Raw genomic sequence first — 15,356 nt, 5'->3', positions numbered from 1 at the left:
TGAATTATAAAAGTACTCAGGCAATCAGTCACTACAAACCAACTTGCAGCTCCCTCCCTGATTGATCCTCACCTTGTTGGTGAAATAAGAAGCCAAATAGAAGAGACAGAAGGAGAGACCAGCTACGGGTCTCTTTAAATACATCTGTCAACGCATGTTCCCCCGTCCGGGTTAGGAAGGCGAGGCACTGCTTCTTCCCGCTATGATCAGCTGGAGACAGTGCTCAGGAAACTGCCACCTGGAGTAGCTGCCATGACAGGGACACGTTGCTCGATGATTGCTCCAATGAGCACAAGAACAACCTCCTAAGGAACTGCCTTCTTAAAGGGGCGATGCTCCCTCTTGCCCTAGGAAACATGTAAAAGATGAGGACACACATTTCTCACTCTCCCCGTCATCAGCCGCACTGCTCACACACATACATACTCTCGTGTGGGTCTCACACGCCAGCTGGTCGTGGAAAAGAAATGCCTGCGGATTTGAATAGCAAATGCCAACCTTTCTATAGGTTGTTTTGGGGGAACTTTCCTGCAGAAGGGCTCTGGGAAATACAGCCCTGCTCTATAATCCTGCAGCCCTTCCAGAAGATCAGAAGTTTCAGAGGGGTAGCCAAGTTAGTCTGTAACAGGAAAACCTTAAAAAATAACAAATAGTCTGGTAACACTTTAAAGACTAACAAAATATGTAGACGGTATCATGAGCTTTTGTGGGCATAGCCCACTTTTCAGATGATTATGTTCTCTTTTAAACTGCACAGCTTGCCTACATAATAAAATCAGGCAGCAGGGTTTAAATTTAATTAGTTTAATTAAAGTTTATGTAGCAAGTTTATGTAGCAAGACTGAAAACCCTGCTGAACATCCTTTGACATCTTTAAATCATTCTAGCTGCTGCTGGTGGCCCAGCGGTTGTCTTCTGCCCTCCCAAACGTCTGAGTGGCTTCAAACAGCTTTTTAAAGCAAAACAGATCAATAAGCCTGCCATAGGTTGTTTCTTCCTTTTCATCCCCCAAAATTTGGAATTGTACAAAATAATCGGGGAGTTCTATATGTTATGGCCTAAATGAGCCTGAAATGGCAGCATGATCCTACTGTGAAATGAAGATGCCCAAATTCAAAACAGGCTACACAGTATTCATTTCTAGCCCTGATAGAATCCATGATATCAGGACTTTAAAAAATGATGTTTTTTTAACATATAGAAAAGCTGTTAGGTAGCTTTGGAAATTTTAACAGCCCTCTCTGAGCCTGGTAGAGTTAGTTGGACTCACGAGCTTTGATCCACTAAGGGAGTTAGGCACTGTAAAGCTCAGCATCACAAGACCTAACTTTTAGACTCCTAGAAATCACAGTGATAACACTGTCATTCACAACAGTTGCTTTATGGATCTACGCTCCTTAGATAATGAATGAGGAAAGAGAAATGCTATATAATATGATCCTCAAAACCCAGGATGCTAGGTGGGGAGCTGTCTAAGCTAACCAATGGGAGATGCCAATGACATAGGTATATCCTAAGCCCTGTCCCTCTCACAGATATAGGTACCTAAATCCCAGCTGCGGCAAGGTGCCTACTTCTGCTTGGTGATCAACAAATGGGAACCTGTTTCCTGAAGTTAGATAGCTTAGGTATCTGTCATTGGGCTTGAGCTGCAATCCTGAGCAGTGAAGGTTTGTGTCATCACTTGCCCTGCAACACTGTGTGCCATACAGTGCTTTGCTGCTGTAGCTTTCTGCCTGGAATACTTACAGCCAGCTCATAAGCATGCAGGTCACACTCTAATTGGGGTGTGTCCACACAGCAAAGTTACTTTGGAATAATGGTTGTTATTCTGAAATAACTATGTGAGTGTCTACACAGCAATTCTGTTATTTTGAAATAATTTCAAAATAATGGATGGCTTATTCCGACTTCTGTAAACCTCATTCTATGAAGAATAAGGTCTATTCCAAAACAGCTATTTTGAAACAAGGAGTGTGTAGATGCTCCACTTCTGCTATTTCAAAATAGCCCCTTACCAGGGCCATTTTAAGTTATTCCTCCTGGGGCTCTAAATCGAGATAGCACATCGACATTAGGGAAACCTGTCTCCTACTAATTTTGAGGCTTCTCTGCAGTATAAACATGCTATTTCGAAATAAGCTATTTTGGAATAACTATTCTGAAATAAGTATTCCAAAATAACTGTGCAGTGTAGACGTAGCCTAAGTGTCTGTCTGTATACTAGATAGCCCTCGTTCAACACCTCTGACCCCAGATGCCTATTTACAGCCCCATAGCTCCACTCTGACTTTCTAGTTACAATCTGCAAAGTGACCCCACACATTCCCAGTCCTCAGATTTCCCAAAGCCATGTGCTCCAGCCCACTCCTGGATGGTTCAGTGAAATAATAAGGATTGTTTGTTCCTTTAAAGACATGCAAGTACATCATACCTTATTAATTAACTGGGGGTTATATACACACCTTTCTCTTTAACCACTGCCCTGAATTGAATTATAGTAAAAAATAAAGCAAATATATTTACAATAGAATGTGGGTTAAGTGATGCCAAGTAAAAGAAATAAAAGTAGAGATAAGCAAAAAAAAAGTGAAAAAATGCATCTAAAAGTCTAAAATATTTTCTAGAAAGGTAAAGGTTTTGTTCAAGTTGATTTCTCCCAGGGTATGTCTACACTACAGCGTTATTTCAAAATATCTAATTTCAAAATAGTTATTTCAAAATAGCTAGGGCAGAGATCATGGACATTGGGGACATCCCCCCTAAACCTGAATAAGGTCCATGATCTCTACCCTGGATCAGGAAGGCGCCTGTGTTCTCCGGACCCTGGCAGACTCCTGGGAGCTGGCAGACTTCTCCTGGGGAGCAGTGGAGGGCTGGCTGCCAGTGGCTTGCTGTCTCATGTTTTGGGGCCACTGGTTCAGGGGCAGTGACTATTGGCTCTGGGCTGGCAGGCTTGGAGCTGGCACAGGCACTGTGGCCAGAGTCTACCCCGTTAAGGGCTCTGGGGAGGTGGGAGGGAGGGAGAGGAGTATTCTTGGTTGAGGCCAGTGTGGCCAGCAGGTAAGGCTGGAGGCCCCCTATTTCGAAATAAGTGTCTACACAGCACTTATTTTGAAATAGCAATTTCAAAATTGGTGTTATTCCTCGTGGAATGAGGTTTACCAATTTCAAAATAAGCCCTCCGCTATTTCAATTTAATTTTGAAATAACGGAATGGCTGTGTAGACGCTAGGACAGTTATTTCGAAATAACTTTGCTGTGTAGACATACCCCTACTAATCTTCCCTCTTCCCAGCCATGACTGACTTTCCTTCAGTCAAAACCTTCCACAGAAATACAAGGCAATAGTTTGCCTTGTCTGTCTACATGAAAGATCTTTGCCTCAGCAGGATTCTCTACTATATTCAAATCCCAGGGACTTCAACCTCCCTTTCCCTTGGTAGAAACACCCATCTTTCTCTAGTTGGAAGATCTCTGTCCATTTGTGTCTGTTTAACGATGAATGCCAAAGATGGCTTCTGTCCCTTTGCTTATCTCTTCTAAAGTTCGATGACTTTGCCTCAAGAGGTAGGATGATCTCATGCTGTTCTCTGCAAATGGGGCTTCCGTTTGCTTTGGTTACATCTTGATTCATCTTTATCAGGCCTGCTGATTGGGGAAGGAGCAATGGGGGCAGGTACTCTGGAGTCCAGTGATTTAAAAAGGGCCTTGGGGCTCCTGGCCGCTGCTGCTGCTGCACAGTTCTGAGGGAATTTAGGCCTATATCAGTACCTCTTACTACACAACGTGCATATATCATGCAAGAACATTAATGAGCAGTGAATTATTGTTTTTAAAAAGATATTGCCTAAAGTATATTTTGCACAACAATTATTACAGCAGTGTGTTGGGTGTGAATACAGGGGTTTTGAGCATCATAGCCTCAAAGCAGTTTCTGGTGTGAATTAATTAGGTGCCCACCTCTCTCCATACAAAAAGGCTTAAGAAGGAGGAACAGAAAGCCACCTTATAACACTTAGCCAATGGGCAGCAGGTATAAGATACTTGAAGAGGCTAAGCCTACCCAAATGGGCCAAGAAATGGGCATGTCTCTCTTTGGAATCAAACCGGCCTACTGCCTTTGAAGTACTGACACCCAAATCCCTGAGGCCCTGTCCATGCTCCGCCCCAAGGCTGGGTCTACACTATGGCTATGTCTACACTCGCGGCTTCTTGTGCAAGTAATATGCAAATGAGGCTAAGCGTGGAATATTGCCGAGACTCATTTGCATACCTAATGAGCCACCATTTTTTTCAGAAGAGGCTCTTGCACAAGAAGGAGCATCTACACTACCCCTTCTTGTGCAGGAAAAACCCTCTTGCGCAATGCCGTTACACCTATTACTTTTCAGGAAGAACGGCATTGCGCAAGAGGGTTTTACTTGCACAAGAAGGGGCAGTGTAGACGCTCCTTCTTGAGCAAGACTCCCTTCTGAAAAAAATGGTGGCTCATTAGGTATGCAAATGAGGCTCAGCGATATTCCATGCTTAGCCTCATTTGCATATTACTCGCGCAGAAGCCGCAAGTGTAGACATAGCCTATAGGTTTTTCTGGAAAAAGCTACACAAATTGTGTAGCTTTTTCCATTTGCTTTTGCGTAAGAGGCTTTTCTATTATTTGGCCCAGTCTAGATAGGACCAAATGGCAGAAAAGCCTCCTCTTTCCGCGGAGCTCTCATCCCTGGTAGAACAAGGTATACAGGGCTCCCCGAAAAAAGGCGTTTGCTCTTCCACAAAAAAAAAGCAGAATAGCAAACACGTTCTTTGAACATGGTGGAGTTTTTCCAGGATATCTCCTTTTCTAGGGAGCCTCCAGCACTCACTCCCCAACAGGGCTGTCCTCACATGATGCCCTGTGCAGCTTGAGCACCTGCACACCCCCTATGTGGGGGTGACCATGCCACAGGGAGTCTGTGCTTAAGGGCTGTGGGACCACAGGGGCAGGAGCTGTGGGGAGGAGATCCAGGGCTACAGGGGGTAAGAGCAGGGCAGGGAGGCTGACAGAGGAGCAAGTGAGAGATACAGACCCAGGTGGCAACAGCACTACTCGAGCTGTGGAGACGGAGCAAGGGGCAGCAATACATCCAGCTGGAGATGAATGACAGTTTCCCCTTCTGCCAGAAAGGGAAATAGCTGATCAGTGGTGGCTGACCGCCGATTCTTGCCACAGATGCGGCCCTACATAGCTGTGTATTCTGTGTTATGCCTAGGAAGGGCTCTGCTCCCCAAATGCAAGAATCACATACTGGATATGCTCTGACCCCTATGGTTAAAACACTTGCCTAGTTTGTACCAGGTCTAATTTTAACTCTTCTCTCTTGTCAGGGGGTGAGAGAAGATTCAAACAGGTGTCTCTCCACCTCTGAGAGGGCCTACTCTATCCACAGAGCTAGGATACTCTGATATGGGGTAATCTCAATCTCTCCTAATAAAGCAGTTCCACTGTGGCTAAATAATGAAAGCATGATTGAAAAGGGTGCAGACCCAAGTCTCTCCTGTTCCAAGTGAGTGCCCTACCTCAGATCAGAGTCATTTTCTCTCATGCACTCACTTTCTATCCCAATGTCTATTTAAGTATTTTTCCACAGTGGAACACTCATAGGGTCAGGCAAAGAGCATGAACACAACTCCAAATAACTTCATAGCCCAGTGTTTATGCCACTGAGATAGGAGATCCAGGGTTAAGCGCTCCTGAACCCACTACTCTTTAGTTAGCTTCAACATGAGAGACTGAAGGAGACCTTCTATAATTTGATTATTAGAGCCCTTGCTCCCCATATGGCAAAGGAGGGAATTGAACCTGGATTTTCCCCATGCCAGCTGAGTGCTCTAACCCCTGTGCTAAAAGCTAAACACCAACTGCTTTGATTTGTATAGCTTCATAGAAACTCAAAGTAAGACTCATGTATTTTGTCTGGGGTTTAAACACCTGTGCCCCTCTGTGGAGGTAAATGATACCCTGCTAACTAAGGCATCCATCTTCTTAGTTGGAGTGATCAAAGGCACTGTGTCATAAATTAGGTACATAGCGTCTTAGAATACTTGTACTGTTTTAGGATGGTCCTTTAGAGTTCAGAAATAATCACACTTCTTGCAATATGTATGTTAGACTTTTATTGAAAGTAGCAGAAGTACAGCTCTTGATAAAAATTATCCTTCTACAGTATAATCCTTTAATTTTTATTGCTACAGTCTAGTCCTTTAAAAGAGTAATGCATAAATCGTTCAGTTGTGCAAACTGGATTCCCAGTCAAAATTACTTTTGTGATATTAGGGTTCATCTTAAATGCATCGTCCTCTATTTGACTGATATTGTTCTTGGCGAGATCTAGTAGTTCCAAATTAACCATATTGTTAGTGAATGCTTTTGGTAAAAATTTTAATCCATTACAGCATACAGTTAACTCAATCAGATTTTGAAGGCCTAAAAAAATAGGTAGAGTCTGGAGACAAATTTTGTCCAAATGCAGAAACTCTAGCCTAGTGTTATTTATGAATAGATTTTTGGGAACATTTCCAATACAATTTGCAGATAAATTAAGAACTTCCAGCTTCTCCAGACCTGAAAGGAAGTCAGAAGGTAGCTCTGATAGTAAATTACTAGACAGATCAAGTTTCCTCAAGGTAAACCTGCTAGCAAACAAGAGAGGTGGAATATTTTGGATTCTGTTTTTAGAAATGGAAAAATGTTCTAGGTTGTGGAGGGTTGTGAATATAGCATGTGGTATCTCGGTAAAATTATTATAATCTAGCAGCAAGTCATTAAGACTCTTTAGGTTATCAAACAAACCCTCAGGCAAATGGCTTATTTCATTGTGGGATAGAACAAGGATTTTAAGGTTAGGGATGGGATCAAAAACTCCCTGTGGTATGGTGGAGAGATGGTTACCAGCCAGCATTAAGGTATCAAGCTGGGAAAGCCCCACAAACATTGGTGTAAGCATCTTCAGTCTGTTATTAGAGAGATCCAAATAGGTGAGTTTTCCTAGGGAACTGAAAACTGTACTGTCCAGAAGACTCAAACCGTTTTCAGCTAAGTTTAACCAAACCAGTTTCTTTGTGTTCCTGAACAAGTTTGATGGTAGATCCATTAAATTATTCCCAGAGAGATCCAGGGAGAGGATGCTCTTGCTGATATCGTCGAAAGAGTCATTCTGAAGTGACAGCTTGTTGTTGGCTATACCAAGGAATGTGAGATTGAAAAGGTGCTGAAGCACTCCTGGAGAAATGAGGGTTAAATGGTTGTCACTCAAGATCAATGTTTCTGTTTTTGGAGTGATGCCATGTGGAACTTCATGTAAACTGGCTCCGCGGCAATCCGTTAGAAAGGGGGTACATAAACACTTTTGGGGGCAGTCAGGCATTGAAAGGACATATCCAAAGAGCAGCAGAAATTGCACAGAGACCATCATTACAGCCTGTAGGGGAACACAGGGGAGAAAAGGGAATAAACAAACCAACAAATGTGAATTCCTTCATTTTGGTGTTGTTTTATTTTTAATAAATAAGGCTATATACATGGCAATTTTTCATATATCTCTCACCAGTCATTTTCCATAACTAAAACCACCTTGTTGCAAAACAACATTTAGGGTATGTCTGCTCGAAATAAGCTACGCAAATTGAGCTATGTTGATTGTGTTGCTTATTTTGAAATTGAAATTGGGAGTATCTACATAGCACTTATTTTGAAATAGAGCACTCTTCCTCCAACTTCCCTTATTCCTCATATAATGAGGATTACAGGAGTTGGAGTAAGAAGTCCTCCAGTGTGACAGTATTTCGACATTATTTCAAAATAACTGCCTGCTGCAAATAGACACAGACTAAGTTATTTTGAAATAACGCTAGTTATTTCAAAATAATGTTGCTGTGTAGATGTACCCTTAGGCTACGTCTACACTGGCCCCTTTTCCGGAAGGGGCATGTAAATTTCACTAGTCGTCGTAGGGAAATCCGCGGGGGATTTAAATATCCCCCGCGGCATTTAAATAAAAATGTCCGCCGCTTTTTTCCGGCTTTTAAAAAAGCCGGAAAAGAACGTCTAGACTGGCCCCGATCCTCCGGAAAAAGTGCCCTTTTCCGGAGGCTCTTATTCTTACTTTGAAGTAGGAATAAGAGCCTCCGGAAAAGGGCACTTTTTCCGGAGGATCGGGGCCAATCTAGACGCTCTTTTCCGGCTTTTTTAAAAGCCAGAAAAAAGCGGCGGACATTTTTATTTAAATGCCGCGGGGGATATTTAAATCCCCCGCGGATTTCCCTACGACGACTAGTGAAATTTACATGCCCCTTCCGGAAAAGGGGCCAGTGTAGACGTAGCCTTAGTGTTTCATTTGTTCTTGATCAGGGATGTTTCAGACATTGTTGGCAAACCTGCCACCACAGGAAACTTAAAGTTGATGGGGATCGCCCCACACCCAGAACAGGCTGAAATGCCAAAGTCTACGCTGAAACTGTAAACTGGCAAAGCTGCACTGACATCAATGTAGATGTACCATTTTACATTTGTGGAGCATTTCACTTGTGATGTTACTGTTCATATTCTCCAATGTTGAATGCTGTGAAACCCACACATATGTGCTAAAGAAGGGTGATTTTTTTTGTGCTTTTTGGTGATAGCTTGAGCCTCCTAAAAATATATGTACTTGCTTCTGATCTCACTTAGATCAATATAAATCAAAATTAATTTCACTGTTGTGAGTGAAATGGGAGATATCCTGTGGTTACCCTAATGTAAACTTGGTACAAGAGAAACCAGAATTAGGCACAGGATATCTCCCATTTGATTATAATCTTGGTGCATTTTGTCCGTTTCCTTCTCCTATTCCCTAGCTGCAATATTTCATTCACTCTTTACCTATCTCCTCATAACCAACATACCACAGTTTCAGTCATAGGACTGGGTTCAGTGTCATAAGAGTTTAGGAGACAGGGAAGAGACAATTAAATGGCATCAAGGGGACGTTGAACTGACTACTTATAGGCATAGAAATGTAGCCGTGTTAGTCTGGTGTAGCTGAAACATAAAACAGGACCATGTAGCACTTTAAAGACTAACAAGATGGTTTATTAGGTGATGAGCTTTCGTGGGCCAGATCAAATAGTGGAAGAAAATTGTCACAACCATATATACCAAAGGATACAATTAAAAAAATGAACACATATGAAAAGGACAAATCAGATTTCAGAACAGAAGGAGGATGGGGGGGGAGAGGTAAATGTCTGTGAGCTAATGATATTAGAAATGATAATTGGGGAAGCTATGTAGACTCTCTTCTCAAACCCTACGCAACCAACACCCCCAGTTATCTCTGAGATACTACCGACTTCCTAAGGAAACTACAAAACATCGATAACCTCCCCAATAACACCATCCTTGCCACCATGGATGTAGAAGCTCTATACACCAACATCCCACATGAAGACAGATTACAAGCAATTAGAAACACTATCCTAGAGGACACCACTGCCAATCTGATAGCAGACCTATATAACTTTGTTCTCACCCACAATTATTTCCAGTTTGAGAACAACTTATACCTCCAGATCAGCGGCACAGCCATGGGTACACGCATGGCCCCGCAGTATGCTAATATCTTTATGGCTGACCTAGAACAACGTTTACTCAACTCCCGTCCTCTTTTACCCCTTCTCTACTTATGCTACATCGATTACATCTTTATGATCTGGACGCATGGCCAAGAAACACTGGAGACATTCCACAGAGATTTTAACAACCTCTACCCCACCATCAATCTCAGCCTGGACCATTCTACATGAGAGAGCCATTTCCTGGACACCACAGTACAAATCAGCAATGGAAAATTAGACACCACTCTCTACAGAAAACCCACTGACTCATACAGTTACCTACATGCTTCCAGCTCCCATCCAGAGCACACCATACGATCCATCATCTATAGCCAAGCCCTTCAATACAACCGCATCTGCTCTAATCCCACTGACAGAGACCAGAAACTTCAGGATCTCTACCAAGCATTTATAAACCTCAACTACCCACCTGGAGAAATAAAAAAGCAAATGGAAAGAGCCAGATGAATACCTAGAAACCAACTACTTCAAGACAGACCCAAGAAAACCAACAATAGAACACCACTTGTCATCACCTACAGCCCCCAACTTAAACCTGTCCAACACATTATCAATAAACTACAGCCTATACTGGAACAGAATACTAAACTCCGAGAGGCTCTGGGAGACAGACCCATCGTCTCCTATAGACAACCACCTAACCTTAAGATGATTCTTACCAACAACCACAGGACATACCACACTAATACCAACCCTGGTACCTTCCCTTGCAACAAATCCTGTTGCCAGCTTTGTCCACATATTCACTCTGCTGATACTGTCATTGGACCTAACCAAGTGAGTTATAAGATCAAGAACACATATTCCTGCGCATCCAGAAATATAATTTATACTATCATGTGCCGAAAGTGTCCGTCTGCTATGTACATTGGACAAACGTCTCAGACACTTCGCCAAAGGATCAATGCCCACAAAACAGATATTAGACAGGATCACAAAGAAAAACAGTTTCTTGCCATTTCAACCAGAAAGGACATTGTCTCAACAACTTAATTACCTGCATCCTGCTTCAAAGGCCTTTTAAGACTACACTTGAAAGAGAATCCTCTGAACTGTCATTCATGCTTAAATTCTACTCTTTACACTTAAGTTTGAATAAAGACTCTAATTATCTTACCCATTACAAAGATAGCTTCCCCAATTATCACCTCTAATATCATTAGCTCACAGACATTTACCTCCTCCCCATGCCCCTTCTGTTCTGAAATTTGATTTGTCCTTTTCATATGTGTTCATTTTTTTAATTATTTCCTTTGGTATATATGGTTGTGACAATTTTCTTCCACTATTTGATCTGAGGAAGTGGGTCTGGCCGACGAAATCTCATCACCTAATAAACCATCTTGTTAGTCTTTAAAGTGCTACATAGTCCTGTTTTTTGTTTCAGCTACACCAGACTAACATGGCTACATTTCTATCACTATTCCAGAATAAGAGTTACTTTTTCCTGTTTCTCATAAATTGGGAAAAGACACTCATACTGAAATAAGAGTTTCAGAGGGGTAGCCAAGTTAGTCTATAACTGGAAAAACTTAAAAAAACAATGAATTGTCTAGCAGCATCTTAAAGACTAATAAAACATGTAGATCAGGGCTACTCAACATGCAGCCCGCAGCCCGTTTGTTTGCAGCCCACAGTGCAGTTTGGGTTTATACGGAGCTCAACACACGGCCAGTGGATGGGATCCTTTGAACATGGCCTCCACTGGGACATGTTCCACAGCGGTGAGTCAATATAATGGTATTTTGTTGATATGTGTTTTAGTAGTTAAATTCCTAGACTGTCATTGCTCATTAAAAGTGCTGTCATATGGGTGAAAATCAGGTAAAGATTGCATTTTATTAATATAAGCAGAACTAACTTAAATGGGGCCTGTGTGTTGTGTAGTCTTGCCTTAATCTTTGTATTCATGCCCATCAGTGTGAAAGAAGCTATTTGCATAAATATTTGCATGTATATACAACCACACTTAAGTTGTGGCCCCAAGGCTTCCAAAGTTGAGTAGCCCTGATGTAGATGGTATCATGAGCTTTTGTGGGTACAACCCACTTCTGGGTACAACCCAGTCATCTGAAGAAGTGGATTGTACCCATGAAAGCTCATGATACCAGCTACATGTTTTGTTAGTCTTTAAGGTGCTGCTAGGCTATTCGTTGTTTTTTTAAGTTTTGGAATAAAAGTGTCTACATGGGGACTTATACTCACATAACTAGACTGCTTAAAATCCACATATCCATATCCCCTTACATTCTTATGATATTCTTTGACTTCCATATTTTTCTTTTCCTGTGTTTGCATAACTTTCATTGACACGCATGGCAATTCTGTATATGTGGAGAGAACACAGAACCGAAACCCATCATGCAACTCATAGACAGAATTTTACCTTATTCCCAAATTCTGACAAGATAACAAATAGCATTGACTACAATATTGAATGAAAGTTACCAATCCTAAATTTAACCACTAAATTTTAACTTAGACATGTGCTGTATTTTCTCTGAAAATAACTAAAAGGTCACTTACAAAGTGTGGAAGGAAAAGTTTGCTTAAAAGGTTGAATATGATATTTTTAAATACTGTTTTTTCGGGGGAACGGGTTGGAGGGGGGACATTAGAAATTCACTTATTTGTCTACTCTTTTTTTTTTCTGGAAGACTTTCTGGATAACTGCAGAATTAGTGAGATTGATCTCACAAGAAAAAAATGAAATCTTAGCAACTGGGAGGTGATATTTAATCGGACTGTTCTGTAAATTCTCTATTTCAAGAAAAGTTTTTCTTAATATGTATTTAACTCAAATAATTGGCAAACAGCTGAGGAAATATTCAAACACACTCACATCTACAACTGAGGGTTGCAAAAGTTCCCTCTCCAGTTCTATGAGTCTCTATTTTCCAGTAAAAATAGTAATGTCAAGAGATTATGTGTCTGTTAAAAATTACAATTTTTTCTTTTAAAAAAGCAAAGCAAAACCAAAAACCTTTCAGAGCATCTTACATTATAAAGCAGTAGTAAAAGTGCACAATACCATTTTTGAAATTTTCATTTGCATATCACCTTGAAGAAAACAAGAACAAAATCACCCATTTATGTTGACAACAGACAAGCTGAAAAAAAGAACTAAACTGATTATATCTGTGTCTAATTTTAGACAAATCAATGAAAGCATTACACAAATTCACAACCAAGTTAAAATCAGTTTATAGCAGAATATTTCTAAACAAATGCCCAACATACTCAACTGAAATGTCCCTGTGTGTTCCTTTAGCCGTCTGGGAAATGTAATCAAAGCTCAGTTGCAAAGCTGTACTGTAGTCTTCATTGCTTAACTTTCTTTCACTGGCTTAACTTGTTTATTGAGTAAGCCGTCCAGGAAAGGACGGGTGGAAGGATGATGAAATACAAGAACACTGTAAACACCTAGATTTTTACAGCACGCCTCCTCCTATTACAGTGAATGGTGCTTTGTAAAAACTTTAGTTGAGTAAAAAATCAATAAAAGATCTGTCCCACCTTGCCATGATTAGTGGTCACTCTTTTGTTACAAATATGTTTAGATGGCATAGGACAAACACAATAGTGCAATCACAGGAATAGTAAATATAACCTAGATATGGACACCTGTATGCCACAGTGACAGATACATGAGAGATGCCTAGCTAGATTACACCTCAGATCCATTGTATGACATATGGGAATATTGATTTAAAGATGTCAAAATACAGTTTTAAGAAGGTCAAATCTGTTTACCAAAGACAAAGCACCCTTTTTATTATGCAATCTGTTCAACATGAATGACTTTTAATGCATCAACAAAAATTAAGATAATGTTGCACCGATACCTATGAAACAGCATACTGAGCAAATAATTAAAATATATAAATATATATAAAAGTGCTGTAAGGAGGACGGAGAAAAATTATTCCTCTTAACCTCTTGTTAGGAGATAGGACAAGAAGTGATGGGTTTAAATTGCAGCAAGGGATGTTTAGATTGGACATTAGGAAAAACATCCTTTCAGGCTGGTTAAGTACTGGAATACATTGCATAGGGAGGTTGTGGACTCCTCATCATTGGAGATATTTCAGAGCAAGTTAGATAAACATCTGTCAGGGAAGATCTAGATCAGGGATAGTCAACACTGGAAAACCCAAGGACCACAATGATACTCACAGCACATGCCGAGGGCTGCAACTTAAGTGTGGTTGTATATACATGCAAATATAAATGCAAATATATGCAAATAGATTCTTTCCCACTGTCGGGCATAAATACAAAAATTAAGTCAAGTCTACATAACACACAGGCCCTATTTAAGTCAGTTGTGCTGATATTAATAAAATGCGATCTTTACCCGATTTCCACCCATATGTCAGTACTTTTAATGAGCAATGACAGCCCAGGAATTTAACTACTAAAATGCATATCAACAGAAGACCATTCTATTGACTACTTTTTTGTTTTAGCTCCCAGCCGCAGGCCACAAACAAATGGGCCACAGGCAGCATGTGGCCCAAGGGCCGCATGTTGAGTAGTCCTGATCTAGATAGTGCTTGGTCCTGCCATGAGTCTAGGGGACTGGGTTTGATGATTTCTCAAGGTTCCTTCCAGTTCTAATATTCTGTGAATCTATGATATATTTGATTGCTGATATAATGATGTATTTTATCTAATGTAATGTGAATTCTGTATTTTTTTCTGCTTTCTGCAATATTTTGTGAAGTTTCAATCTTCAAAACCCTTATGCATAAGAGTAATTGTATTACTCTTTGAGAAAGTGAACTATAAACAGACTAACAACTTGGGGAACAATGTATTACAGCTGGTCCCCGATTTACGAACGGTCAATTTGCGACCATTCGCATTTACGACCAAACCTCCCATTAAGCAGTCATGAAGGCGGTCCCCAAGTTATGAACGCGATCCATGCGTACGAACAGCATGGTTGCAATGTAAATTAATAAGGTTTGACTTATGAACATTTCGAGTTACGGCCAAGTGTCTGGTCCGTAACTCATTCATAACTCAGCGACTGGCTGTATTTATGTCATAGCTAATTAATTAGGCAATCTTATTTAACCCTTTCATTGCTGCAAGAATTGTATACACTTATGGCACATTAGTGATTTTTCCAGCACAATAGAATACAGGCGGTCCCCGAGTTGCCAACGGTCAACTTATGACCTGTTCGTGGTTATGACTGAAGCTGTCGTAAATGGCGACCCCCGAGTTATAAACATGATCCGCACTTACAAACAGCGCGGTCGCGTGTAACTCTATGCGGTCCAACTTACGAACAAACTGAGTTACGACCAATTGCTTGGTCCATAACTGGTTCGTAAGTCGGGAAGAGGCTGTATTGCATTAATTCTCTATTCCTTTGACCCGTTGCTCAGTAGAAAACTGTAGCTGAAACATTTACTTATCAGTAACTCTCCAAACATGATCATGGCATAGGAAGAGGAAAGAGGTACAAGAGTAGCAAAAGGGCAACTAGCGTTTCACTCTAGCACTGTTTACTTTGGTGAGTGTGTGTATTATTACTTCATACTAGTGCACGTGATATAGGTGATGACTGACATAAGCATATTCAATGGAAATTAACTACGTGAGAATTTGAGAACCTTGAACAGATGCAAGCTCTTTTGGAGTAAATTTCATATAGTATAGTGCCAATATAAATAACAGCAACCAGAAAA

General features: G+C 40.9%; 2 protein-coding genes across 7 annotated transcripts in view; both read right to left on the bottom strand.

The window, feature by feature from the left end:
* The window catches only part of SLC35D4 (solute carrier family 35 member D4), a 79,927-nt gene extending 79,657 nt beyond the window's left edge, over window positions 1-270 (bottom strand). For all 6 annotated transcript variants that reach the window (XM_014570526.4, XM_006117198.5, XM_075920878.2 and 3 more), the window contains exon 1: window positions 73-270. In XM_014570526.4, the coding sequence (XP_014426012.2) occupies window positions 73-144 (72 nt within the window). In that variant the 5' untranslated portion in view covers window positions 145-270. The remainder of the gene's footprint in view (window positions 1-72) is intronic.
* A 5,869-nt stretch (window positions 271-6,139) lies between these two features.
* On the bottom strand, window positions 6,140-12,958 carry LOC102444200 (uncharacterized). Its single transcript, XM_075920867.2, has 4 exons — window positions 12,895-12,958; window positions 12,686-12,714; window positions 11,860-11,978; window positions 6,140-7,460 (listed from the first exon to the last, which is right to left on the bottom strand). The coding sequence occupies exons 3-4, from the start codon at window positions 11,959-11,961 to the stop codon at window positions 6,216-6,218; spliced, it is 1,347 nt and encodes a 448-aa protein (XP_075776982.2). The 5' UTR covers window positions 11,962-11,978; window positions 12,686-12,714; window positions 12,895-12,958; the 3' UTR covers window positions 6,140-6,215.
* Between the last annotated feature and the right edge of the window lie 2,398 nt (window positions 12,959-15,356).

This window comes from Pelodiscus sinensis, chromosome 2 (genome assembly GCF_052426305.1).
Source record: "Pelodiscus sinensis isolate ZL-2025 chromosome 2, ASM5242630v1, whole genome shotgun sequence".
Lineage (NCBI taxonomy): Eukaryota > Metazoa > Chordata > Testudines > Trionychidae > Pelodiscus > Pelodiscus sinensis.
This window is presented reverse-complemented; position numbering and strand designations above follow the sequence as displayed.